The sequence below is a fragment of the Hevea brasiliensis genome, chromosome 17 (genome assembly GCF_030052815.1).
Source record: "Hevea brasiliensis isolate MT/VB/25A 57/8 chromosome 17, ASM3005281v1, whole genome shotgun sequence".
NCBI lineage: Eukaryota > Viridiplantae > Streptophyta > Magnoliopsida > Malpighiales > Euphorbiaceae > Hevea > Hevea brasiliensis.
Window position 1 is genome coordinate 10,347,762 of NC_079509.1, and position 26,266 is coordinate 10,374,027.

The 26,266-nt window shown below is 34.7% G+C and overlaps 2 protein-coding genes, 1 non-coding gene and 1 pseudogene across 7 annotated transcripts; 1 reads left to right on the forward strand and 3 right to left on the reverse strand.

Moving 5' to 3' along the window:
• Positions 1–487: 487 nt before the first annotated feature.
• LOC110637660 (protein PHYTOCHROME KINASE SUBSTRATE 3-like) lies at positions 488–2,296 on the reverse strand (annotated as a pseudogene).
• Positions 2,297–2,974: 678 nt separating this feature from the next.
• Positions 2,975–8,196, reverse strand: LOC110637664 (probable methyltransferase PMT2). 3 transcript variants are annotated; one of them, XM_021787907.2, is made up of 8 exons: positions 7,940–8,196; positions 7,671–7,744; positions 6,726–7,371; positions 6,304–6,514; positions 5,621–5,909; positions 5,147–5,536; positions 3,940–4,017; positions 2,975–3,625 (listed from the first exon to the last, which is right to left on the reverse strand). In XM_021787907.2, the coding sequence occupies exons 3-8, from the start codon at positions 7,362–7,364 to the stop codon at positions 3,391–3,393; spliced, it is 1,842 nt and encodes a 613-aa protein (XP_021643599.2). In that variant the 5' UTR covers positions 7,365–7,371; positions 7,671–7,744; positions 7,940–8,196; the 3' UTR covers positions 2,975–3,390. The 3 variants fall into 3 exon arrangements, with proteins under 3 accessions (XP_021643599.2, XP_021643598.2, XP_021643597.2); XM_021787906.2 differs by having other exon boundaries at positions 7,671–7,802; XM_021787905.2 differs by lacking the exon at positions 7,671–7,744 and having other exon boundaries at positions 7,940–8,195.
• A 631-nt stretch (positions 8,197–8,827) lies between these two features.
• Positions 8,828–8,908, reverse strand: TRNAL-AAG (transfer RNA leucine (anticodon AAG)). Its single transcript has one exon. It is a non-coding gene; the product is annotated as a tRNA-Leu (tRNA).
• A 69-nt stretch (positions 8,909–8,977) lies between these two features.
• On the forward strand, positions 8,978–13,917 carry LOC110637662 (putative pentatricopeptide repeat-containing protein At1g74580). 3 transcript variants are annotated; one of them, XM_058139356.1, is made up of 3 exons: positions 8,978–12,157; positions 12,246–12,738; positions 13,221–13,917. In XM_058139356.1, exon 1 carries the CDS (start codon positions 9,705–9,707, stop codon positions 11,997–11,999), a length of 2,295 nt encoding a protein of 764 aa, XP_057995339.1. In that variant the 5' UTR covers positions 8,978–9,704; the 3' UTR covers positions 12,000–12,157; positions 12,246–12,738; positions 13,221–13,917. The 3 variants fall into 3 exon arrangements, with proteins under 3 accessions (XP_057995339.1, XP_057995337.1, XP_057995338.1); XM_058139354.1 differs by having other exon boundaries at positions 8,978–12,738; XM_058139355.1 differs by lacking the exon at positions 12,246–12,738.
• The last annotated feature ends 12,349 nt before the right edge of the window (positions 13,918–26,266 follow it).

The following is a 26,266-nucleotide window of genomic DNA, read 5'->3' on the forward strand; positions in this document are numbered from 1 at the left end:
CATGAGTCAATGTGGTCATGGTGGATCCTGGTATAGAATGATACTAGAAAGAGGCAAAAATAAGGAGGTGTAGTGGATTCCAAAGCATACATAGTCCATTTTGTAGGGTCTTCTGATTTAGATCTAAAGAGAGACATGCATGCCAACCTAAATTGTAGATTTGTAGGCTCACAAGTGAGACAAAGGTGGCTAGCCAAAAGTTATACTAGCTAACTACTTGAAGTAAGGTCCAAAACATGAAAGAGCTATATAGTTGTAAATCAAGAGAACGAAGAATAAATTCTTTGGAAGTGAAAAAACAAACTGGGTTTAGACAAGGGTGGTCAGATGTGTGTGGTTTAGTTGTGTCTTATAGGTCCAATCACCAACCTCAATCAAGATTCACTTTCCATGTTTCTGGGCAGTTCTGCCCTTGAAAGACGCATAATATGTGGATAAAAAAGCTTTGATCCATTAGTACAGAGAGGGCACTTTTAAGTTGGATACATAACAAACACTTAATAGGAAGAAATTATTATTTCATGTTCAGGATATTAAACATTAATATCAGCTGCAAATTTCACCTGCAAAACTTTCAGCGGTCTCTCTCCCCTAAATAACTTCCCATTACACATGCCCTACTACACACAGCAGTAAAATGTACATGGAGAGCTCTTTCTTGGTAAAAAGCATCTATAAATCAAGGGAAATCAAAATCCTTAACCTTAGAATCGGCAGGTAACTTCCTTATTACTGGCATGGAGTTATGCTGATGCAAGTGAGGCTTAGTGTTTTCATTTCTCTTGTATACAGATTCAACAACTTGCAATGCTTTCTCATTCTTGCACCCCAATAGGCCATTTGGGGGGCTTCTTCTAGGCGTTGATGTTAAACCAGCAGATTTTGTGCTACTGTTAAACCAGCAGATTTCGTGCTACTGTCTGCACGTTTCTTTTCATCGTAATCTGAAACAGCAGAGAAATCAGCAGCACTAGCTGTGACGACACTCCACTCAATGCTGGTCTCGCTTGGCTCATACCGGATTGGAGGTGTCATACAGCCGGAAATGCCATCCGAAGTTTGTTTCCTGAACGTTGGCTGTGTGCTGCAGCATAGGCTCTCTATCTCGAAAAGGTCTGAACTGGAATCACTATCTGCTTCTTCATACATTTGACTGCTTGCAGAAGTGGTTGGCAGGGTTTGTGCCTTCGGAAATGGAATGGCATCCCAAGTTAGCACAGAGAGTTTCCTTTCTAGATTTGATGCTATATCTTCCTTCTTTCTCATATGGGAGCCAAACACCTCCAGTGATTTTCGTGGATCTTCTTCCAGGGTCTTCTGCTTCTCTCTTTTAACTACTAGGTTTTGCATCGCAGAATTCACAGTTGGTAATACTAAGTAGCCTTCTCTGTTCGAGCCCAAGCTCATCTTTTCAGAACTTGGACTGCGAAACTCATCTTTCACCAGAAGTTTTGATTGAGACTGTTTTCTTCCCTCTAGCATGATAGGTTTTCGGGTAACTTCAAACCCACCATGAGGAATACTTTTGTCTATATAAACAGATTTCTCATCGGAACAATATCCATTGCAAGCAAAACCAGGAAAGAACCATCTTCCATTCACATTCTTCCGCCTGCCATGAGATGATGTTCTCCGAGAATTTGTTAATAAAGCAGTTCGGCTATTCCAGTTTGATTCAGCACTCACCCTTGGAGACTCCGACCTGCCTTTTGGTCTCGAACGGTGAAGATCAACCCGGTTCTCTGTTGTCTCATGAGCAAACTTTCCTGCATTGGCATCTGCATTTCCTGTACCTTCATTGTCCAGTTTCATGTTGAAATATTCCTCAGCCCCAAAGACACTGATTTCGCCCTCTTCAGGCTTAGTTTTCTCCAAGTTTTTCGGAATGGAAGTCTCCTGAGTTGAGATTATGTCAGGACGAGGAAACTGAGCTGACTGTGTCAGCCTAAGTACATAGTTCTGCCGTACAGCAGTGAGATAAGAAAATGAGGCATCTCGTAGATCACGAAGATCAGAACTCTTGCTTTCCCCATCCATAGCTCCTGAAAGGCCGGTAGTGGAAGAAGATTAAGAATCTTGGAAATCCTATGACAAGGTAAGGAACATGGAGGCGCAGTTGACTGACAAGAAAAAGAAAAGACAGAAATTTGATGCTTGGAAACTTGTGGAGAGTGGAGAAAGCAGAAACTATATGTGGAAACGTTTGAATGAATTGGGAGTTTCTGGCGACACTAAAGCCAGAACAAGCTTAAAAAGGAAGGGGATACTGTTTGAAACTGATTCAACAGAGTTTGGATTTGAGGGGGGGGTGGTGGGGGTGGGGCTTGGTGGGGTGTAAAGACTAAGATAGCATGACTTCTTGAGAAGCAATTTCCACGGAAGTGTATTTGTGGGGGATGCAGGCACGCAGCATTGAATGGTATGCGGCCCTACATGCTTGGTGTTGATTATTGATGCGTCACCCTTCTTCCCTCATTAGATAAGGTGCTCATTATTTTTGGGATCATTTCAATATTAATTAATATATTAAATCAAGGATCCAATAAAATAATAGGATGTTGAGATGGTCTTGAAACTTTTATTACTGTAACAAAGATGCATAGCTTTGGGATGTCCATAAATTTTATCTTTATGATTTGCACATCGTATGGGAATGTCCATAAACAGCTTTCAATTTAAACCAAGTAAGCCAAATAAGCTGTGACACGAAACAATAAATTGTTAACCATGGAGATATTTAATCGATCATTCTGTTATACGGTTATTTATACCACACTGGATTCGATTACTTGCGTTCAAAAGATCAGCGGAGTTCTTTTTCCAATATCGGGCACAAAAATTCAAAATGCTTGAACTCGAACTCTATAAAGATTATATCGTCATATATTGAAACTGAACGTAAATCATCATCCGTGCAACAGAAATCAAACAATCCTAAAGCAGGTAAATTTGGAAGTCTTCTTGATGCTACCCAAGCAAAAATAATTGCCATGCGATTGGATAAATAAGCCAAATAAGCATCAGGGAAAACCTCAATTTTCATACAGACCGCAACTAGAAGCAGAGAAGCCAACAATGGACTCCACTAGGCCCCGCAGACTAAAGCTAAAAACGAAAGAACAAAATAACATTGGAAATAAAAATGCTATAACACCATGAGGCTTAATTTGCAACTAAGAATGACCTATCTGTATCCTATATCTATTATCTATCTCAAAACAAACAGAAGCTGATAAACAACAAACAATAAATGCTGCAGAAGCCGCATTCCATGGCTTTGCATATGGCAGGGTGGCCCATAAGTGATAAAATTAATTTGTTGGGTCTGAATCATAAAAAGTAGCATTTCTCAATAGGATCGCAATGCAGTTTTAGCACTGTCTTTCTGGTTCACTGTGAGGACGTGTTATTGTATTCTCCGGCAACCCAATACTGTTTGACAGCAAACAACACCTTTTCTGAGACAAGTGGACCATCCTCATGATCCACCATTTTTGTATTCCATCTCATTCCTCCAACAATTCTCTTCACCTTAATCAGCACCTCCATTTGATCACGCAATATGACTGCTCCTTCGGGCCTTAATATTCGGTCCATCTCTATAAGAATGTCTTCCATGTTGCACCTGTATTGCAACATATAAGTGCAACATATTCTTAAAAGTACTTTCTAGTTGCAAGTTCACATGCAAAATGCTATGCTAGAACTAAAGGAACTCTGTGTCCAAGGCAAATCTGAAACAATATCTAAGCCATTTAAAAATCTAGATGATCACCACTAGATGGTATATTTGCAACCTTCCACAAATTATGCCAATTTGAATCAAGTTCCTTGCAAGTCATTTACAGGTCAGTGCTACAAATCGATCATTCTTTATTTTTATGAGGTCAATGAAGTTCTATTATAATAGAGTAGGATGTAACATTAACGAAGACTTACTTATCTTTATACAAGCTGAACAAACCATTTGCATGAATAAGGTCGTACGTCCTCGGGTATGTGGAGAAGGCTTCACACCTGGTGAAAGTATAGAAGAAGATTATATAAACAAATGATAGTAACATATAACAACAGAAATGATCTAAGAGCCACCTCAGTCCAACCTAAACTGCCTTTTTTTTTAATTATAAAGTTAAATAGGGAATTGGAACAAATTCTTTACCATAGACTGTAAAACAGGCAAATCCTTTGCTTTCTTGTAGTATGCACAATCATAATAATGCAAATCAAATTGCAAAAAAAAAAAAGGTCAGAAAAGCATCTACAGGGATTATCCCCTCCTCTAGCTAGCGAGATCCAAATTAGACAAATTTGATGTGGCACATAATTCAAATATGAAGGTTGCTTTTCTCATGACAATACTCCTTACCATGATGGAGAGCATAACTGCTAAAGTCTAGTATTATTAAAGTGATCTACATCATTTTTTTTTCATAATTTATTCATTATCAGTAATAATAAAAGAGGTACTAGATTTTGCAGTCTACTAAAATTTTTTAAACATTTACTAAATTTAAATATGATAAATTTCGCCTGTTTTTCTGCTTCCTTTACTCATCTCCCCTAGTCTTTTCATAGTTCAAGACCACGAATGACAAAAAGCTGGTTAGATTTTTTAATGCGTCATTCTCATTTAGGCATCAAGCCCAAATTCCAAATATTGACATCCCACATCAGTTGGCCTTCAAATTGATGGGGACACCACGTGCTACAGGGTATGCTTAAAACTACTAGAAATAAGAACTCAGAGGATTCTAATTTCTAGAAACAATCAAAGTTCTGTCTTGTGAAAACTCAGTTTTGGGTTACAACTAACAAGATTGGATGCTTTCATGGCAGTTGACACCCTACATTTGCAAATTGCTGAATCATTGGCTCAAAACCAGAAAAAAAGTGATTGGTCATAGCCAACGGCAGCCCATAAAAGTATTGGTACAAAAGCCTAGATTAAGTAAAGATCTTAAGAAAGATGTCATATGACACACAATATGAAAAGGCTCATCAAGGTCAACGCAGAGGCTATAGTTGTAACAATCTCACTGCTCACAGCAGAGTATTAGCTAAGAAATGAAAAATCAAAGTGTGCGCGCACACAGAGAGAGAGAGAGAGAGAGAGAGAGAGAGAGCGAGATCTTCTAGAAGTTACCAATCATGATATATGCCGATCAAACCACGCTCATATATAACACCTAAGGTATCTTTTTCAGCTATTGTAGGCATAACATTCATAACCCACAATTTTGGAGATTCAAGGGCTGCGGCAAAACCTCCCATACCAGCATTCATATCCATGATATTGCGGTACCTCCCTGAGTCAAGGATTTTGTTTATCCTCTTATAAGCATTGACATGCTTTTTCCAAAGGCGGGTGTCCTCCAGGTATGCCTCAACAGACACTCCAGGAATAGAGCCACTAGATATTCTAAAAGGAACGGCATTAAGTCTCTCTTGGAATGGCTGCCATGGCGCACCAGCAACTTCATTCGGCCCATGGGTCTCAAGATAGGGAGTCACACATGCCTCCATTTTCTTGTACCTACGAATGATCCGAAGATGTTTTTAGGCCAATAAAAATTCAAACAATCAGCTAAAATCAGGGGAAGTTCACAAAATGGCATACCACACATCATCTGTGTTTGTAGATTGGCACATAGTAGGCTGAGGATCTAGCTCACGGCAAGAATCATAATTTATTCTTTTCTGCCAGATGGCTATTTCACCTATCTCATGCTTCTTTTCCCAGCAAAGAAGTTTGGCAACTTCTTCAATATTCTTCTGCTCCTCCTCAAGCTCCTCTTCAGTACGCTGCCATGCTTGGTAATTATTCCTCCAACTGATGGGAGGACCAGAAAGCACCCAATAACCACCAGGTCTAAGAACACGATCAACTTCCATCATATACATTCCATCTGAAGAAACAAGTCCCATCATGATGTTATCAATCACTTTCATTGCCAAGAATTCAAATTAAAGAAAATGAACCAATTTAATTTTGAAGACCATTGACTTCATTAAAAAAGTTGAAAGTCATTTATCATGAATTTGCATGCCGTACATTATGTCAGTGTTGGCAGTATAATCTTTTGAGTTATCTTAGGCTTCATGAAGTAAAACTAGCTTCTATAAATGAATTAGCAGTATTAAAAAAGGCCAACATAGAGATTATTCTGTATTACACTTGACTGGCACAAATAACTAAATGTTGAACCAACAAGCAGATATTTTGTATTACACTTGGCCAGTCATTCCTTTCTTAAAACTATCTTATGCAATAAAATCAAAGTCGAAAAAAACTTTCCTCACCATTAGAACCCCATGGAATCAGGCAACGAGAACAGTGAGCCATGTCAAAGGCTCTAGAAGGATATGGCAACTTGATAGTTCCAAGGACACCAATAACAGCTGGAACACCTCTTTCCAATGCAAATTGAACTTGTGCTTCATGAGAGTCTCTTGGAGCAAACGACATGGCTATAACATTCTTTTTGAAAAGGTATGCACCCCAACTTGCAACCTAAGCACCAATCAAGCCTTTAATCAAGTGAAATACAAAATAGTACAAAAATTAAACAAACATTCGATGCTGATTAACAAAGAGACAGCATAAAAACCAAGAAAAAATTGAAGTGCCATCAAAGCGGGAAGAGTTTGGGTGTATTAAAACAAGACAGAGAAGAAGAACAGAGAACCTTAAAGGAAAATAAGAACCTCATTTAATTACTTACTCCACATCCAGTATCTAATGCAGTTCTAACCAACCCATTGTCCATAGGGATCACAGATGCAAGTTGACTGATATATGCATCTGCCCCATGAGGAAACTGGGTTCCACCACCAGGGAACCTAAATACATTACCCTCATATTGTATCCAATTCTGAACAGCCTTCTCAACAGTCAAGCTCTTGTAAGGAGCATTTGCATAGGGTACATAGTCACGACTCTTTGGCCATGGAAATGGATTTGCATACCCTTTGGGCGCTGGAATTAGGCAATGCAGCTTCTCTTTTTCAGGCGGACAATGTCGCTCCCTATAGATCATATTATCTCGAGGAAATGTCATTGCCCTCATTTGATCTTGGCAAGGTGTGAAGTCAATATACTTGTTATCACATGGCTTAATCTCCTTCACTTCATCTCCAGAACCATCAACTATTCCTGCATCACCACTCGTTTGATAATTCAAATTGTTGAGAATGCTACAATGTGTCTGTTTGGTGATCTCCATGGCAATACTATCGCCCTTTCCAAAGCCACTTCGCTGCCATGCACCCAAGAGGTAGAAGAAACAGCATAACCCAACTATAATGAAAATTGAAACTGAACTCCTAGTTTTATGGTCTCCTGAGTTCCCTTTAGTCGCCATGCTGCACCTGAAATGCACATTTTAGTTTTTTTTTGTTTCTTATTATTTTAAAAATATTCATCTTTTTTATAGATACATGAAATTGTGTAATAGACAGAAGCAATAATAGTATGAAACATTCAAAATCCAAATTCAAAATTTATGAATGGTACCCTGGAGTTTCTGATAGGAAGAGATGTGTGATAAAAAATCAAATGCAATCAAAAGAAATGACAAATCAGCAACCATTGAAATGATCACGAGTATCATAACCTATATTTGCAGGAATAAACAATCAAGAACAACAACCATAAGGAATTGAAAAACCTGTACAGTTACTGCCAATCAAAGCTCTTTAATTTTTACATTGAATAAAAGCCAGCCTCATAAAACCAATCTTACTGATAAAATCAAATAAAATTCAAATGATAGAAAGGTCAAAAAATCGACAGCAAAGTCCTGTCCAAAAGTCAAAATTAGAATTACAAAGCGGGAAGGCAATGCAATGAAACGCTTAGCACTGTAACTAACATCGAAAGATTGAATCAACCGATCCAAAATCAAACGATCATCATCAGAGAGAAATGAACTCTTACCTAAGGCGAAGAAGTCGAGGATGTAGCGAGGCCCGATCAGATCAAAATCATCACTAGTTTTGCAGCACAGAGAGAGAGAGAGAGAGAGAGAGAGAGTTATGAGATTAGGATTGGCAGAATCATAGGAAGAAGAAAGTACAACAGGAAAGGCGGGAGAGAGAAAGCGGTTAAGATGTTTTCGATGTGCTGAGAGTAGGAGTTCATTTTTGTTAGATTGCGTAATCTCCAATCGGAACCCGCCACCTCAGCTTCCAATGCAGTTGGTTCTTTCCTACAAAATGGGTATTTCTTGGACAGGTGGTACCTCACGCCTGCCTCTTCTTTTTATTTATTATTTATTTTTTTATTATATTAATAAAATCAGAACTCAAATAATTAAAATAAAGTTATCCTATAATAAAATCTCCCTTGTTAATAAATCGTAGTAATAAATCATAGTAGCAACCGACAATGTTTGACCATCGAAATTTATTTTGAATAAATTGTTAGTTTTTCTCTTTAATTTTAATTTTAATGGTAATTTCGTATAAGATATAATTTAGAGGAAATAAATAAATGTGTGTAATTTTTTTTTTTTAATATCTCTTTCAAGTTGTGTTTGTTATTTAATGCAATGCCATCGATAACTTCTAGAAATGTAGTTCCAAAAGTCAGATAAGCTACTTTAACATCATTTTAAGTGTTTTTTTTTTTAATAATAATGATTTTTTGTTATTCTATATATTATTCTTTATTGAAAAAAAGTATAAAATTTTACAATTTTCCATAATAATTTTGTTTATTTAAAATTATATATACATTAATTAATATATAACTAACAAATTCATTAAATGATAATAATAATAATAATGAGTAGAAAACTAGAGGAAAAAAAAGAAAAGCAAATGATGTGGAGAGTGGGATTTGAACCCACGCCCTTTCGGACCAGAACCTTAATCTGGCGCCTTAGACCAACTCGGCCATCTCCACTTTGTTGGGTTAGTTGTTTCAGAATAATCTACTAATTCTTTCATGAAACCTCCACTCTCCAATTCTTTCCGGCACTACTACCCTGTCTCTCCCCTCCTTTCTCAATTTCTTCACGCAAAACCCCTCAACCCTCTGCCGCTAATTCCACCTTCCTTCTCACATGGAACCATACCTTACCTTCGCACCATAGTAACCTATATTTCCTCAGATATAGACTTCTGTGATCCGTTGGGTGATCAAATGAGCATCCTTTAGAAATCCTTTTGGATTATGTCTGCTTGGCGTGCTATGCTCCGCCAATTTGATTTAGAAACTAACCCTTTTAGTATCATCTCGTTTTTCAAAGCTATGCAAATTGGGATACGGAATGACTCGGTTCGTGATCCTTTTGTTTTGTGAATGCTTCTTTTTTGATAGCTTGTAATAAGGCTTTGGGTGTTAATGCGGAATGGCAGTGCCGTCTCTGTTTTCACATTACGGGTAATTTATTTCCGACAGTCGATATCTTTTCTAATCATTTCACGATTACTGTAATGATTGGTTTTGTTTCCCCGTTTGGCTACTAAGAAAATTTTGGAGGTCATGCTTCCTTTTTTTTTTTTTATTGTTTTCAAGGCAAAATAGGGTTTACCTTGATAAATTGTTAGCTATTCAAGTGGCCTGAGTGATTGGTTTAATTGGTTATTTGTAAGATAATTGAAGCTTGGGGCGGGAAAAAACAAGGTTACATTGGTTTAAAATCAACTTGGGTGATGGACTTTGATGTAAAAATCAATTAGCTTTTATAATTATTGGGATGAATCCTACTTTGCTTCCTAAACATGTAGCTGCTGTCCTAAAGTACCAAAAGGACCCCCTCAAAGCACTTGCGATTTTCAATTCTGTTAAGAAAGAAGTTGGTTTCAAGCACACGTTGTTAACATATAAGTACATGATTGAAAAGCTTGGGTTTCATGGTGAATTTGAGGCTATGGAGAATGTGCTTATGGAGATTAGGATGAATGTCGATAATAGTTTGTTGGAAGGAGTGTATATTGTAGCCATGAGAAGCTATGGAAGGAAAGGGAAGGTTCAAGAAGCTGTTGATGTGTTTGAGAGGATGGACTTCTATAACTGTGAGCCAACGGTTTTATCTTATAATGCAACCATGAACTTATTGGTTGAGCATGGGTATTTCAATCAAGCTCATAAAGTGTATTTGAGAATGAAAGATGAAGGAATTGTTCCTGATGTTTACACATTTACAGTAAGGATAAAGTCATTTTGTAGGACAAAAAGGCCTCATGTAGCTTTACGGCTTCTTAACAACATGCCTTCTCAAGGGTGTGAGCCCAATGCAGTTGTATATTGTACAGTGATTGGTGGGTTTTATGAAGAAAACTATCAAGATGAGGCATATGAATTGTTTAATATGATGCTTAGTTTGGGTATTTTTCCTGATATTGCTACATTTAATAAGCTTTTGCATATTCTTTGTAAGAAGGGTCATGTCCAAGAAAGTGAAAAACTGCTCAACAAAGTGCTGAAGAAGGGAGCATGCCCAAATTTGTTTACATTTAATATCTTCATCCAAGGGCTTTGCAGAAAAGGTGCCCTTGATGGGGCAATCAGTTTGTTGGATAGCATGACCAGGGAAGGCCTAAGTCCTGATGTTGTCACATACAACACGTTAATCTGTGGATTGTGCAAGAACTCTAAGGTTGTAGAAGCTGTGAAATATCTGCATAAAATGGTGAATAAGGGGTTGGAGCCTGATGGCTTCACTTACAATACTATAATTGATGGATATTGCAAAATGGGCATGACACGAGAAGCTGACAAGATTCTGAATGATGCAATTTTCAAAGGATTTGTGCTTGATGAGTTCACATATTGTTCACTAATTAATGGGTTATGCCAGGATGGTGACATAGACCATGCCCTGGCTCTTTTCAATGAGGCTATGGGGAAAGGATTAAAGTCTAACATTCTTCTGTATAACACACTGATTAAAGGGTTATCTCAGCAAGGACTTATTTTGGAAGCATTGCAGCTGATGAATGACATGTCAGAAAAAGGTAGCAGCCCAGATATATGGAGTTACAATATAGTTATAAATGGTTTATGCAAGATGGGTGTTGTCTCTGATGCCAATAACCTAATGAATTATGCCATTGCCAAAGGGTATATCCCAGACATTTTTACATTCAATACTTTGATTGATGGTTACTGTAAACAGTTGAAGTTGGAAAATGCAATTGAGATCCTAAATAGCATGTTGGTCCATGGTGTCACTCCTGATGTGATCACATATAACTCTGTATTGAATGGTCTTTGCAAGGCTGCGAAATCTGAAGATGTAATGGAAACCTTCAAAATGATGATGGAAAAAGGGTGTGTTCCCAACATTATCACATATAATATACTTATAGAGAGCCTGTGTAAAGCTCGGAAGGTGCATGAGGCTCTGGACTTACTGGAAGAAATAAGAAACAAGGGACTGACCCCTGATACTGTTAGTTTTGGCACAGTGATAAGTGGTTTTTCCAATAATGGGGATTTGGATAGAGCCTACCAGCTCTTTAGAAAAATGGAACAACAATATAAGGTTTGTCACACTGTAGTGACCTACAATATCATGATTAATGCCTTTTCTGAAAAGCTAGATATGCATATGGCAGAAAAGCTTTTTCGTGAGATGGGGGATAAAGACTGTGCCCCAGACAGTTATAGTTATCGTGTCATGATTGATGGGTTCTGTAAAATAGGAAATGTTGATTCTGGATATAATTTTCTCCTGGAAAAGATTGAGAAAGGGTTCATTCCATCACTGACAACATTTGGACGGGTAATAAACTGTTTTTGTGTGCAGCATAGAGTTCATGAAGCAGTTGGTGTTATTCGTCTTATGCTGCGCAATGGAATTGTCCCTGAGGCTGTGGATGCTATCTTTGAGGCTGATAAAAAGGCGATTGCAGCACCTAAGATTATCTTGGAAGACTTGTTGAAGAAAAGTCATATAACATATCATGCATACGAACTTCTTTATGATGGTATTAGAGATAAGAAACTACAAAAGAAAAAAAAATCTTCCAAGAGGGTCTTAGTTTGATTGATGAAAGGGCTCACAAATCATGTTCTTGATTGGGAATGGGAAGTGTAACTTTCACACGAGTTCTGATGAAATTCAAGCATTTACTGCAAGTTTCAAGTATAAGATAGCTAGGAACTCCAGTGGCAGCTGAAATAATTTACTGCAGAAGCACAATGGTATGCTGGGTCAATTTTTCTGTTTTTATGAGAATTCTTTTTTGTTGCGCTGTGTATTTTTTCAGTAGGGTACTTTATTCCTTTTCAGGTGTTTCAAGTGTTGATAAGGTGCTAATATCAATCAAATCATACTTATTCTTTTTTCAAAGCTCCCCAATTCTATTTAGATTTGGACTTGTTCACAAAATCAAATAAAAGATGGAACTAGTGAAAAATTGGCTACAGGGCAAAGCATGGAGTTGAATTATGGCTGTAGAACCTCATGCGTCTTCTCTGTTACCCATACTTCATCTATGTCACAATGGTCATGGCATATCCAGTAATAGATTTGGTGGTCTTTGGTGCAGGGCATGCTGCCACAATATTACTTTGTATTGGTTAAGCCAACTGTCATTGCTGCTGTTGCACCAACCTGGGCTGGTCCTGTTCCTATTGTGTTTGGTCGAGATTCCAGCATGGAAACAAGTATTTATGAATTTTAGTACCATCTTGTTGGAGAAGAACAACTCGCTTTATCTTTAGTACCATCTTGTTGGAGAAGAACAACTCGCTTTATCAATATACACAAGTAAAACATACAGGTGAAAACTCAATTTAACTGGGATTGCAACAGGAGAAGTACATCGTTATTCATACTATCATGGCTATCTTTGTTTGCTTTGAGGATTGACTAATATAGATAGGGGAACCATATGTGATACAGAGTTCACCTGCGGTCAATTTAACTCTACAATCAATTAAATTACAAAAGGGGTGGATCTGCTTGTTATTCATTCAATAGTAACTTCTGGATTTTTATGTCCTGTGGTTAATATTTTTACTGACTGGGCAGCTTTTCGATTAGAGTAACTGAACGACTTTCATGGATCCTCCCTTTGATTTACATATTTGTCATGCTCATAGCTTTCATCAATAGAAGTTGTCATTTTGTTCTTGGTAATTTGTTTATATTTTTTTATCAGATTTACTGAACTATACATTGAAAATGAATGATTTATATCTGTGTTGCTTAATGAATCAGGTTAAACTGATCTAATTTGTCCACTTCTCTTGAACTTGACAGGTATGGAATGCTTAGGGGCACCTTAAAAGCCCCTGGTGTGGGTTAGATGGTGTATAACATGCTTGTGTCAACAATAAGAAGGCAATTCAATCCCAATACAAATCTCATGTCTATGCAAATCCTGATAATTTGACTCCAGATATTGTTGAAAGTAAATATGCACTAACATAACAGAAGGGCGCTCGATATGCACCTGCTGCTTTCTTGACAGGTCTCCTTTACCCAGTTAATCTTGAGAAGAGTTTCTTTAACTCTTTGCAGTTTTGGATGGAAAGCTTCCAGTTCTTGTCATGTCAACTGAAGGATCTCCAAAGAGGTCAAAAGCAGAGATGGAAAGTACTCAAGGAGCCAAAGGTGTCATCAAATTTGTTGAGGTTCCAGGCACTCTTCTGCCGCAAGAACGGTATCCCACTGTGGTTGCTGAGGAGCTTTACCGGTTTTGCAAGAAAATTTTGAATTTAAATAGTTGATATTAGTCATCAATATGCACTCCAAATCCCACAGAAAATTTTGATTTTAATTGTTGATATTAGTCATCAATATGCACTCCAATTTCCACTGAGGTATGACGAGGGTGCAATAAAAAAATGCATGTTTATGGAAGTTGTTAGCTCAAGGCCACGCTTGTAGTGAATGGGACCAAGGCATTACTTTGTAAAGTGAGAGCTTGATAAATATTGGCTGCCTGTTTTTCAAATACCTTGAAAAGTTGTTTTGCTAGTGAAAACCGAGGGCGTCCTTGATGCAGTTGGAAGTTAGATGAATCAGGTATGCTAGTTTTTAAAATAAATGGCCGTACAGGTAGAGGGGTGGGTTCGTTTTTCTTCTCTGTGAGTAAATGCAAAACTAAATGTCACCGAAAAAAAAAATAGCGATGGTGACGCTTGCCATCCAAATTAGAATTGATGCCTTAGCCAAGAAAATGCAGCCTACAACGACCTCATGGTACCTTGGACTAGGAGTGAGTGAGTGTGTGAATCTGTCATTTATTGATTGCATCTTATTTTCCATGAGAGGCGTTGTTGAAAAGATTTTGCTAACCCTAGTCTTGACTCTTCATGAACTATTCAATTGAATTTAGTGCTTGACGTTAGCGTCCTGGCCGTGGGGCTCAGAAAATGGTCTACAGATTCTCAAAGCAATCCGGCTGCTTCTATGCTTTGAACCCCTGCTTATTTAACAAATGAGTTGAGTTTAACATCAAATGAAAGAACTCTTCAGCATGCTTGTATGCGCGTACAAGCTGTCGTTGAGTTCAGATTTTTATTGTTGAGAAGAAGCATGCATGGAATGCAAGACAGGAAGAGCTAAGTTCTGGTTCTTCGTGCGCTCTTAATTTGCCGTAAACGTATCATATATAAAAGGAAGAGTTAAGCAGTGGCTGGAAAGCTTCTTTCATCAAATTAAGCTTGTCAACTACAATACAAGTAAATTACCAAGGATTTAACGCAGCTGTCTCTGAAGAATGAACCTCTATTTGTTGTAATGTCTCAGCAACCACATTCTAAGTCTCAAAGAAATACATAAACCTGTTCTTGGAACAAAAGATTATGTATTAAAAAAGGGTGTCATTCAGAAAAATGTGGCAATTAATTAATCAACCGAAATTTTATAATACTGACATAAACCAATTATCAACTTCCAGAGTATTCTTTGCTTCACGTTCTTCCTTGCTCACAATTATTATAATAATACCCAGAACCAGAATTTGTCATTGTTCATGAAACCAGCATTCTTTAATGATGAGACCCATTTACAGGGGCGGACCGAGGCAATGTGGTTGGGGGGGAAAGACCCTTAAATAAGTGGGGCATTTAAGTGAGGCGCTGGCCTCTCCTATATTTTTTTTAAAAAAAATTATATTATAACTATAACATATTAACTCTAAGGGGGCAGAATTGAGTAAGAAGCTGCATGGAGTCCAAATATGTCGACGAGCTCCAGTGATCTCCCAACTCTTTTTTTTTGTGGATGACAGTATTGTCTTTGGGAGAGCATCAGTATCGGAAGCTGAGGAATTTATGGATATTTTAAGATCATATGAGAATGTTTCAGGGCAAAGAATAAATTTGGAGAAGTCTCATATCTCCTTTAGCTCGAATGCAGGGGAGGAAATATAAAGGTTGGTGAAAGATGTGTTAGGTGGTATTTAGCTTTCTTGTGGATAGAGCAGCACAAAAACTCAAGGGTTGAAAGGAAAAAAATCTCTCACGTGCAGGCAAAGAAGTGCTTTTGAATGCTGTGGCACAATCCATTCCAACATACTATAGGAGCTGCTTTTTGCTCACTTCTCAGGATATTTATGGTAAGACTGGGGAGACATTTGGTCCAAACAGATAAACCGTAATGTTTGATAAATTTAAAAAAATAAAGTTGATAGCTGATAGATAACTGATATAATACCTATTTTTTATATAATACTTATCAGCTGGAGTTTGTATCAGCTCAATTTAAAAAATTGTTTCTCACATTTGATTTTATTTTTTATTTAAACCATATTAACATTTTTCATTTAACTCAAAAATTAATATTATTAATGTTTTTATCTTTTTCATTTATATTTTCACATCTTAATTAATGCATTATAATCTTGTTAAAATATTTTTCATTAATAATATAAAATATAAAATATTTATTTATTATAAAACAATATGTTTTTTTACATCTAAGAACTTAAAATTAATTTTAAGTTTTTTCCTTTATCAACAATAATAATTACTTTATTATTGTATAACTATATTTTTAAAGTTATTTAATTATTTTTTAAAGAATTTAATTATTTTTATTTCAATAATGATATAATATAATAAATCAATAATTATATATATTATTATAATATAATATATTAAATTAATAATTATATATTTAATTTAGTAATAAAATAAATAATATAATATAATAAATTTATAATATTATATTTATTTCAATAATAAAATAAATTATATGATATATACTCTTATTAGTCATTTTACATATCAACAGTAATAGCTAAACATAGTTTTGTCAAACACTTAACATAAAATAATTATTATAAGCTATTAGCTATCAGTAACAACTATCAGCTAATAGTTATTGGTTGTATTTAGTAATTAAATCAAACAGGTCCTGAATCTTTTACAGTAGGATTTTGGTGGGGCCAGAGGAATGCTGAGAGGAAGATTTATTGGCCAATTGGAAAGATTTATGCTACTTCAAATTCTATAGTGGCACGGGTCTTCAGGACATGCACTCTTTTAATCTAGCAATGCTTGCAAAGCAATATTGACGCCTTACTACCGATGATCAATCCACTGTGGTATAATTGCTTAAAGCCAAATACCATCAAAGAAAATCATTTTTAGAAGTAGACATTGGGTTTCAGCCTAGTTACACTTGGAGGAGTATTATGCAAGCTTGATTCTTGATTGAGAAATGTTCTCGTTGGTTAGTAGGCAATGGTCGAAACATTAGAATTTGGAAGGATAGTTAACTCCCATCCCAAAATGTTTTTCACATGTAGTGGCCACCTTCAATTCTTGATGAGGATGCAACAGTTGATAAGTTGATTAATGAGGAGAATATGAGTTGGGATAAAACTTTCGTCAACGCTATTTTTATGCCATTCGAAGCCCGTTAATTTTTTAATCACTTTATGTCCCGATTGAGATGGAGACCTGTTGGTGTGACATTCCTCAAAGAATGGTTATTTTAATGTGAAGAGTGCGTGTCATTTAGTTTTGGATCTGTCTTGTGGTTTCTCCTTAGCTTTTACATCATATGATCCATTTTGAAAGTGTGTCCCAAAATCCGAACTAATATTTATAGGGTTTGGATTTTTTACATCCCGAATGGATTTAAATTTGTCATTTAAGGCAACTGAGCATAAGGTGTTCAGACAAACACAAGGTGTTCAAACATGACATAATGCAAGATAAAGAGTTTGGATAAGACAAACGAAATCATTGAAAGGACTTTAAATGTCTGGTTCGGATCAAGTTTAGATAAAAAGGGATTACCCTAGAGATTGAACACAGGCTTTTGAGATGTGTTGTATTATTTCCATCGTAAATATTGCTAGATAGTGTGTTGTGTTCTCATAATATATGAAAAGAAATAGCTGGATATGAATTGACAGGATCTCGGATATTGCAAAAATGCATTACCCTTGCCTAAAAATAAATCTCTTGACACCTGTCAAAGTACGCAATTCATTTTCTCATTCTCTTTCAATATTTGCTTTTTCTTCCTTGGCATTTACTGACTTGAGTGTCGGAGTGGTCCTACTCAGGCCACCGACCTCACATCTTTTTCTATTTGCAAGCTTTGTAAAATCCATTTTCATCCCGAGAATTATAGGCAACATCACTAACCATTCCACCGAAGATGAAACATATTTTGTTCCGAGCTTGGAAAAATCAATTGTTGATAGCCTCTACGTTTTGTCGAAAGGGTGTGAAAATGGGCCCTAAGTGTGCGAGATGTGATGTGGTGGAAGAGAACATTTTCCATGCTTTGTGTGACTGTTCGGATTCAGTGTCGATATGTCACTCCTTTTTAATTCAATCACGTGTGGTTCCTAGACCCTCTTATTTCGTCACATGGCTTATATGTTTGAAACAGAAATTGAATATTGATCAATTCCAGTTGCTCTGCGTGCTGTTATGGTATGCTTGGAACACAAGAAATTTGACCATTTGTCGTAATTCATCTATTCCTCTTGATCACTTTGTGTCAAAGGTAGAATCTCTTATTGGAGAGTTTTAGCACTTTAATGTTACATCATGTCCAAATCCTATTGTGCAAAGGAATATTAGTAGGGCTCCTCCAAATGTAAGGTGTTGAAAATGAATACTGATGCGACAGTGGTTAATGGAGAGTGCCAAGGGCTTTGTATGGTTGTGCACAATCAAAAGGGCAAAGTTCTCTTGCCAATCGCGTCTTGTCTATCTCAGTCTTTTCCTCTTGACGAAGCTGAGGTGGAAGCTGCTTGTTTTGATTTGTTGGGAACGAAAGAGGCTGGCTTTAGGGAAGTGCTGCTTGAGACTAACTCATATCTGGGTCTTTTCATATTAATGAAGCTGAGGTGGAAGTTGCTTGTTTTGGTTTGTCACGAGTGAAAGAGGCTGGCTTTAGGGAAGTGCTTCTTGAGACTGACTCACTTGTGTAGGCTCACCATATTCAACCCAAAATTGTTCCTCCCTCCTATTTTTGCACTAAGGTTCAAAAACTTCCCCTAGAAATTGCTTCTCTAGTCTCTTTTAGTTGTGTTCATATGGTTAGAGAAGCTAACAAAGTAGCTCACTCACTTGCGAAGTTTGCCATGTGAGTTGGTTTTGATGGAAGACGTCCCTCATTCCATCATTGATTTTGTTGCTTTAAATTCTTTTGTCTTGCTAGTTTTGTTCAATGAAAGGTTTTTCCCCTAAAAAAATAATAAAAATAAAAAATAATAATGATAATAAATTTATGAAGTTGAGATATTATTATTTAAAAAAATTTAAAGTGAACAAAAATAATAATTAAATATTATAACGTAAATATGTATTTAGAGTACTTTAAAATAAAAAAATATTAAAAATAAAGATATAAAAAGGGCTATTGAAAATGACAAGGAAAAAAAAATTAAAATGATACATATTTTAAAATATGTATATATCTTTGTACTTTTTTATTCCCACTATTGATTTTGGCATAATCAAAGAATCAAATTACTTATTAGTTAATGTACATGCTTTTTTTTTTTTTTTTTTTAATCTCTCTTTACTTGATTTGTTTGTTAACTCAATTCTTAGACCTTGATTCTCATCATTTTAAACTTCGGTTTGCATAAGTTAAGGTTTGTAACTAGAAAAGAATTTAATCATTTTAATTGGAATTCAAATATTACATAATTTTAGCCGTTTATCCTTTTCATTAATTGTATTGTTATTATTATTCTAATATCAAATTAATTTTTTTATATTTTCGCCTTCAACATGTTGGATTAAATACCTCAATAATTTATACTTTTATATACTTTAATTTGTAAATGATTAATTGAATTCTTTTTTTTTTTTAAATATATAGTTGGTTGGTTGTTGATAAAACATAATTAGTCTAATATTAAAATGATTGCACTACAAAATTTTAAGTTTTAGTTTGAGTATATGTCTGCTAACTTGGTGTGGTATGAACTTTCTTTATTGATTTGTTCCTAGTTATTTAAAATCTATAATTATAAAAATAATGTATATTGATTATTATTTAATAAAAATATAATTTATAAATTTTATTAATTATAATAATTATAACACTCGGTAAAATTTGCATTATTTATATTTAATGCCGTGTCCTCCAAATTAGGGATAGCAATGAGTAGGGTATCCACAAAAATTACCATAATCGAACCTGATTAAAATTTATTTTCAATTATCCGAATTCATTCTAAAACCCGAAAAATAACCGAATTTATTTAATTTTATATATTTTAATTAATAATCTATATAAAAATTTATTTTTTATTAACAATTTATATTTAAAAATTTAATAATTTCATAAAATATTTAAATTTTATTTTATTTAAAATAAATAATATAAAAATTTATAAATATTATTATAAAAACTATATATTTTATATTTAATTAAATATTTATATAAACGAATTTAGATAACTGATACTCAACATTTAAACCCTAAATCTAACACAAACTTATCACAAACCCAATTATATATTATCTAAATTCATCTTATTAGGATTCGATCGGGTCAGGTGACTGCAAAACACTCAACCCATTGCCAATCCTACTCTTAATGGCCCATATATATCTGCTTCTCCAGCAATATGAAACTCATCCATTTAGCATCATCTTGCTCGCTTCTTTTATCACAACAAAACAAATAGTAATAATAATAAAAGTAAGGAAATGACTATAAACAAACTTCAATCTTTTCCATTCTGTTGATCGAGAGATTCATTTTCAGTATTGAGGAATCATAAATTTTGATCTACTTAATCTCTATATTATAATTTACATTAATGATTTTGCAAAATATGACTACTTCAATACCATATATGAAATTATACTATAAATAAAAGGATAATGGTAAACCAAAAAAATCTTAATATTTCATCATTTTTATAATTCTACCTTATATATATATATATATATATATATATATTTAAATAATTTCACCCTAACTTATTAGAATTAGCACAATTGTACCCTATCGTCAATATTCCGTTAATAACTTAATAGAAATGCCATGTCATTTTTTTTTTATTCCAAATCCATCCCAAAATAAGTCTAATTAAGTCAAATTATAAACCTATCACCACCGTCTTCTTCGACCTAGATGGACTCGACGGCTCCTCTACCAAATCCTTCCCTCATAGCACTGGATCATGCTAGTCATGGTCATCAAATCTGGATCAATTGAAAGGTCAAGCATCTAGAAAAATAAATTTAACCTTTATACACACTATCTATTCTCAAAAATAACCTGAAATCATTGCATTCCAAGAAATTATATCTCTTGCGAGCATTTTATCAAACGGCATGTGCACTGTTCCTCAAAACATAAGGGAAACTATACAATTCACGCCTTATATAGTCCCACAGGATCCTATGATACAAACACAAAGCCTGATAAAAAACTCTGCTTTTGCATACCCACTAACCAAATCATTCCATGAAAACAAATCTCTCTTGCTCATTCTCCCAAACACATTCCCCAAGAATATCATCAAATGTTTTAGCAGCGATCATAGCGTTGAAAACAGGCAGAGATTGTATAAGTCACTGCTGGAGTATGCCCTTGTTCTTGTTTTAAGGAGTTTTCAAAATGGCGGGAGAATTCGACTTGGGAGGATGAAACAGGCGAAGCAAATAGGACATTTTAGGGGGATTGAAATCGAAGGGTTGTGATGACAGATTCTGGGGGTGCTGGGGAATCTACGATGGTATTTATGGGTTTTGGGAGGTGATTGGTGGATGAAGAAAGGGGGAATGGAAGAACTAGGGGTGTATAACAAAACCGTTAAACAAAAAAATCCGATCAACCCAATGAATCCAAACTAAATTAGTGGTTTTATATAATTAAATATTAGTTATTATTTAAAAATAATTATAAACTGAATTTTTAATTTGAGTTTTGAGTTAATATGGTAAAAATTAAACCCAAACTGCATGTGTGCATAATTTTATTTTATTTTTTATTTTTATTTATTTTTACTAAATAATATATTTTGAATTATAATTCAACTTTTATTTAATTAATATATATATATATATATATATATATATATATATATATATATATATATATATTAAATAAAAGTTTAATTATAAAAACTTAAAAAGTGTTAAAAGAAGTAAAAATGGTAAAAATCAAACCTAACCCACTTAATGTGAAAATCAAACATATATGATTTTATCATTTAATTTATTGATTTTAATTTAAATGCCATCAAAATCGATTTTATTAGTTTAATTTGATAAAATACAAGGAATTTGCTCAAATCAACCTATATACAACTCTAGGAAGAACCAATCCCTATCCAAGGAGGGAGTTGGTGATGAGCTCTAGGTTAGGTTAGGGATTTTCCCTTTTTTATTAAACAATAAGGATTAGGTTTAGAGATTTTAGAGATAATTATGATTATTAGTTAATTAGAGATTATAGGTGATTAGTGTTATTTAAGAGTGATTAGGGAGACTGACGTACGTGGCAGACACTATTAACTTTAACAGTTATGACTGATGCATGATGTAATTAATTTATTTCCAATAGGCTAAAGCTTTCGGTCTGGGAAACTTTTGAGAGGTAACTTTTGAGAGGTTTTAATCACATAGCCATTTCTTTAATTCCTAAGGTTAGACATGTGCAATCTATGAAGGATTTACATCCCATTGGCCTGTGTATAGTTTTTTACAAGATCATTTCCGAGATTCTAGTTCATAGACTTCAGCCTCTTATGGATAATATAATTGGGGACGAGCAAAGTGTATTCACTGAGGGTAGACACATCAAAGACAATATCCTTATATGTCATGAACTCATGCATTCTTTTTCTAAGTGACAGGGTAAGGGTACTGATGGAATGGCAGTCAAATTAGACATTAGTAAGGCCTATGAATGTGTATAATGGCCCTTTCTTCCTCATATGCTTATTAGATTTGGTTTCATCCTACTGGGATCTCCTGGATAATGGAATGTGTGACTACAGTTTCCTACACTCTTCAAGTGAATGGTTTTCATACTGAGTTTATTCATCCCTCTCGAGGCATTAGACAAGGAGATCCTCTCTCTCGTTACCTTTTCCTTTTTTGTGCTTGTCGCAAGGATTTTTGCGGTCGCTAGACGATTTCTCACCGAAGTAGGAAAAGCGAGGAGTTGCCACTTTAATTTTGAGAGAAATTAAAGAAAATCATTTATAAAAATAAAAAATCCACTTTGAAAACAAAGATTCTAGGTTCGGGGTCCGTATACGGGCGGGGAAGGTGTTAGGCACACTACCTCGTCCCTCAACGAGGGTAAGCAGATTTAATGTTGTGCTCTTTATAAATTAAAATTAATAATTAGGGGGGTTGAAATGGTGATGTTAATCCTTTATACGTATAAAAGGAATATTTGATATTTCACTATTTTGGGTTGCCTAAGAATACGGGTACGTGAGATGACCCTTCAGTGAATAGGTATTGTGTAATGGATTTTTGTTGGGGGTTAATTCGAATATTGAAGTTGTGATTTTTTTTAGTTTGGATTTAAGCTAAGAGAATTCGAGTAAGAACTCTCTCCTGATCTCTTAATGTATTATGTTTCAAATTTAAGCAGAGGATTTCGAGTAAGAACTCTCCCCCGATCTCCAAATATTTTATTAAGATTTTGGCCGAGAATTCGGGTAAGAACTCTCGCCTGATCTCTTAATGTATTCTGTTAAAATTTAGTGGGTTTCGGGTAAGAACTCTCCCCAGATCTCCACATATTTTATTAAGATTTTTGCCAAGAATTCGGGTAAGAACTCTCCCTCGATCTCTTAGTGCATTAGGAATTTAAGTTGAGAACTCAGGTAAGAACTGTAACACCCCTATTTGCATAGCCTGGTATATTTTATTGTTCCGGTGACCGGTATTGGTCCAGATGGGGATTAGAATCACATCTAAGACAACTAGATAAGCCCTGAACACAAATAATTAGTAATTGTTAATTAGTTAAGTATAAATAAGAAAAACAGAACATAAGAAGTTAAATGAGCCAAGAATCACAGTGATGGGTGATCTTCTCGGGAAGGACTGTGAGGTCAATTTAAACTTGAATTTCAAACCGTAAAAGGTGACGCCGTGGTCCTTAGGACTATTGCGAACACAATGAAAAAGAGAAAATAAAAAAAAAAGAATTGTTAAGCCGGTCAAATAATTAAGTCAAAGATCTGGAAGAAATATCGAATAACTTGAAAACCGGATTGAATTGGCGAGGGGCGATTTGGTCAATTCACCCCTAGAGCTGACTCCTGACCTAACTGTCTAATAAAATCGGAGAAAAGAAAATTTTGAGATCGAGAATTAAATTAAAGAATTAAGGAAAAATAAATGAAAAACAAAAGAGGAAAAAGAAAAAGTTGAAAAAGGTTAATTACATAATGCATGATGCAATAAACCTAATATTTAAAAAATTAGAATTGTGGGATAATTACTAAGTTAAAAGACAAAATAATTAAAAAGAAAATTATCTTCTTCTTTCCTAGCCTTTGGCCACCTCACCTCTCCTCCATTTAAGAAACCCCATGAAAGCTTAATTCAAGCTTTTCAAAACCCTCATTTAGGCCATAATTTCCCTAATCCACTAAATTAAACCTTTATTTAGCACCTTAGTTCAACTATTAATCAAGAAAAGGAAGGAAGAAAAATAGAGATTTGAAGATTGGAAATTCAAAGAAGGAGGTTAGTGTTTTAACTTTCAATTTTCTATTTAAATGCATGCTTAGCTACTTAAATTAACTTAGAAATTAAAGAAAAGAAACAAAAACAATTATTGAGGGACTATATATGAATTTTGGCCAGCAGCATGTAGGGTTGAGAATGAATGAATTTGATGCATTTGAATGGTTGTTTAGGTTGAATTAAGTATGTAAACTATGGATAGATGTTTAGAATATATTAGGTTAGAATTTTATGAGTTAGGATTTTTGGTACCAAGGATTTAGGAGATAAAATTTTGAGAATTGGTCAAATGGTGTCTTGACCTTGTTTGAACTGAAAAATGGTCATGTATGACCAATTGTGGTGTGTTGGAAGTGTTAGAACCAAATTGAAATTCAAATTGGATATGGTCATTCTGCATTCAACATGACCAAGGTCCCTTTCAGGGACCAAAACTAAAAATTTACAAGCTCAATTGGTGTGAGGCCAATTGGGAATGAAACTAGACACAAAATGGCACATTTTTTATTCAGGAATCATGCCCAGAAAGTGATCATAGCATAGTGAACAAATTGGCCAAATCTGGATTAGGCAAACTGACCTGTATGAAAATGACCAAATGAATAGTATTTGTTCATTTGGCCATAACTTGGGCTAGGCAGGTCAAAATGACCTGAAATTTTACCAGTAGAAAGCTGAGATATAGCCCTACAACTTTCATGGAAAACACAAGTCCAAATTATTCCCTTAACTAAGTCATTTAGCCACTCAAAATTAGTGACCTAAAACTGCCAGAACTAAGTTGGTGCCTAGAAAATCTGGGTTAGACTAATCATGCCGGCCATGTTCAAATGACTATAACTTGAGCTAGAAAACTCCAAATAGAGTGATTCAAAAAGAGAAATAAAGTTAAAACAATAAGGAACAACTTCTATGGAGAAAACTTAGCCAAATTCTAACAGCAATATGACTAATGGAACAGTGTAAAACAGGACATCAAAACTGAAAATTTACAATTTTGTCTAAAAGACTTAAAATTTGATAAAAGAATCAAAACCAACAAATTAGGTAACCAAAATGTGGTATATGGGCGGAATTAGAATTTCCATATCTATTAAGCCTTAGAAAGTCAACAAATTAACTTGAATAGTATCGTGAATAGTAACTCCGAAATATAAATTTTAAAGAACGTCAAGTTTAGCATATTAAAGATAGGTATAAGTAGATTTGAATTTACTTTTGGAATTATGATAAGTTGTGATACTGAAACACTGTAAAATAGTGTGTTTCAGTTGAAAAGAATATCGGGAAAGAACTTGAGGCATCGAGTCAAAGCCAAGAGGCGACTCGTATAAGGTTTGTGCACAACTAACTATTTTGTTACTTTTCACTTCTAAATTGATTTAAACAAGTTTATTTTATGACTTATGATTTTATTGTGTTGAGAATTTTAACTTATTGAATGAAATTGTATAATTTAAATATAAATTTTCTTATGCATTTAAGGATTTATTACATGGTTTTGAGGATTGTAAATTTTAAGTTTGATGTGTTGCCAATCTTGAGCATGAATTTATGATGATTAAATATGTTAATGGTTTGTAAACACTTGGTAAATAGAAATTGTTTTGAATATGATTTGAAACCACAGTTGACATGGCAATATATGTTGTAAATTCTCATTAGCTTGTCTAGTGAGATACCTCCTCTACTAGATGGGGTGAGTTCCTTCCTCTCTGGCTTGCCAGTTGGGGAAGAGTTTGAATGAGTACTCATATATACTAGCTAGTCTTTGTTCCTCCTTTTAAGCCTCGGTTAATGGGAGAGTTAGAAATGTCGCGGTGTACAACACAACATCTATTTGAATTTTGGGTCATGAGTTCAACTGTGTGAATTATTGACAACGCCCTTTAAATTATGCATAGTTTGATAAATTGTAATTGAAATAAATAATTTGTCAACGATTCAAAATATTTTAGTATTGTTTCAAGATTTAAAAGAAATGTAGATAAATAATTACTATTTGATCAAAATGTTATTCAAATGAATAATTTGCATGAATGAAAATATTGATTTCTGAATGTTATGAATTTTGAAGAATTTAAAAATTTTAAATTTTATTTGTTATGAATTGTCAAACATAACTTGTGTTAAGTTTTAAATTATTAG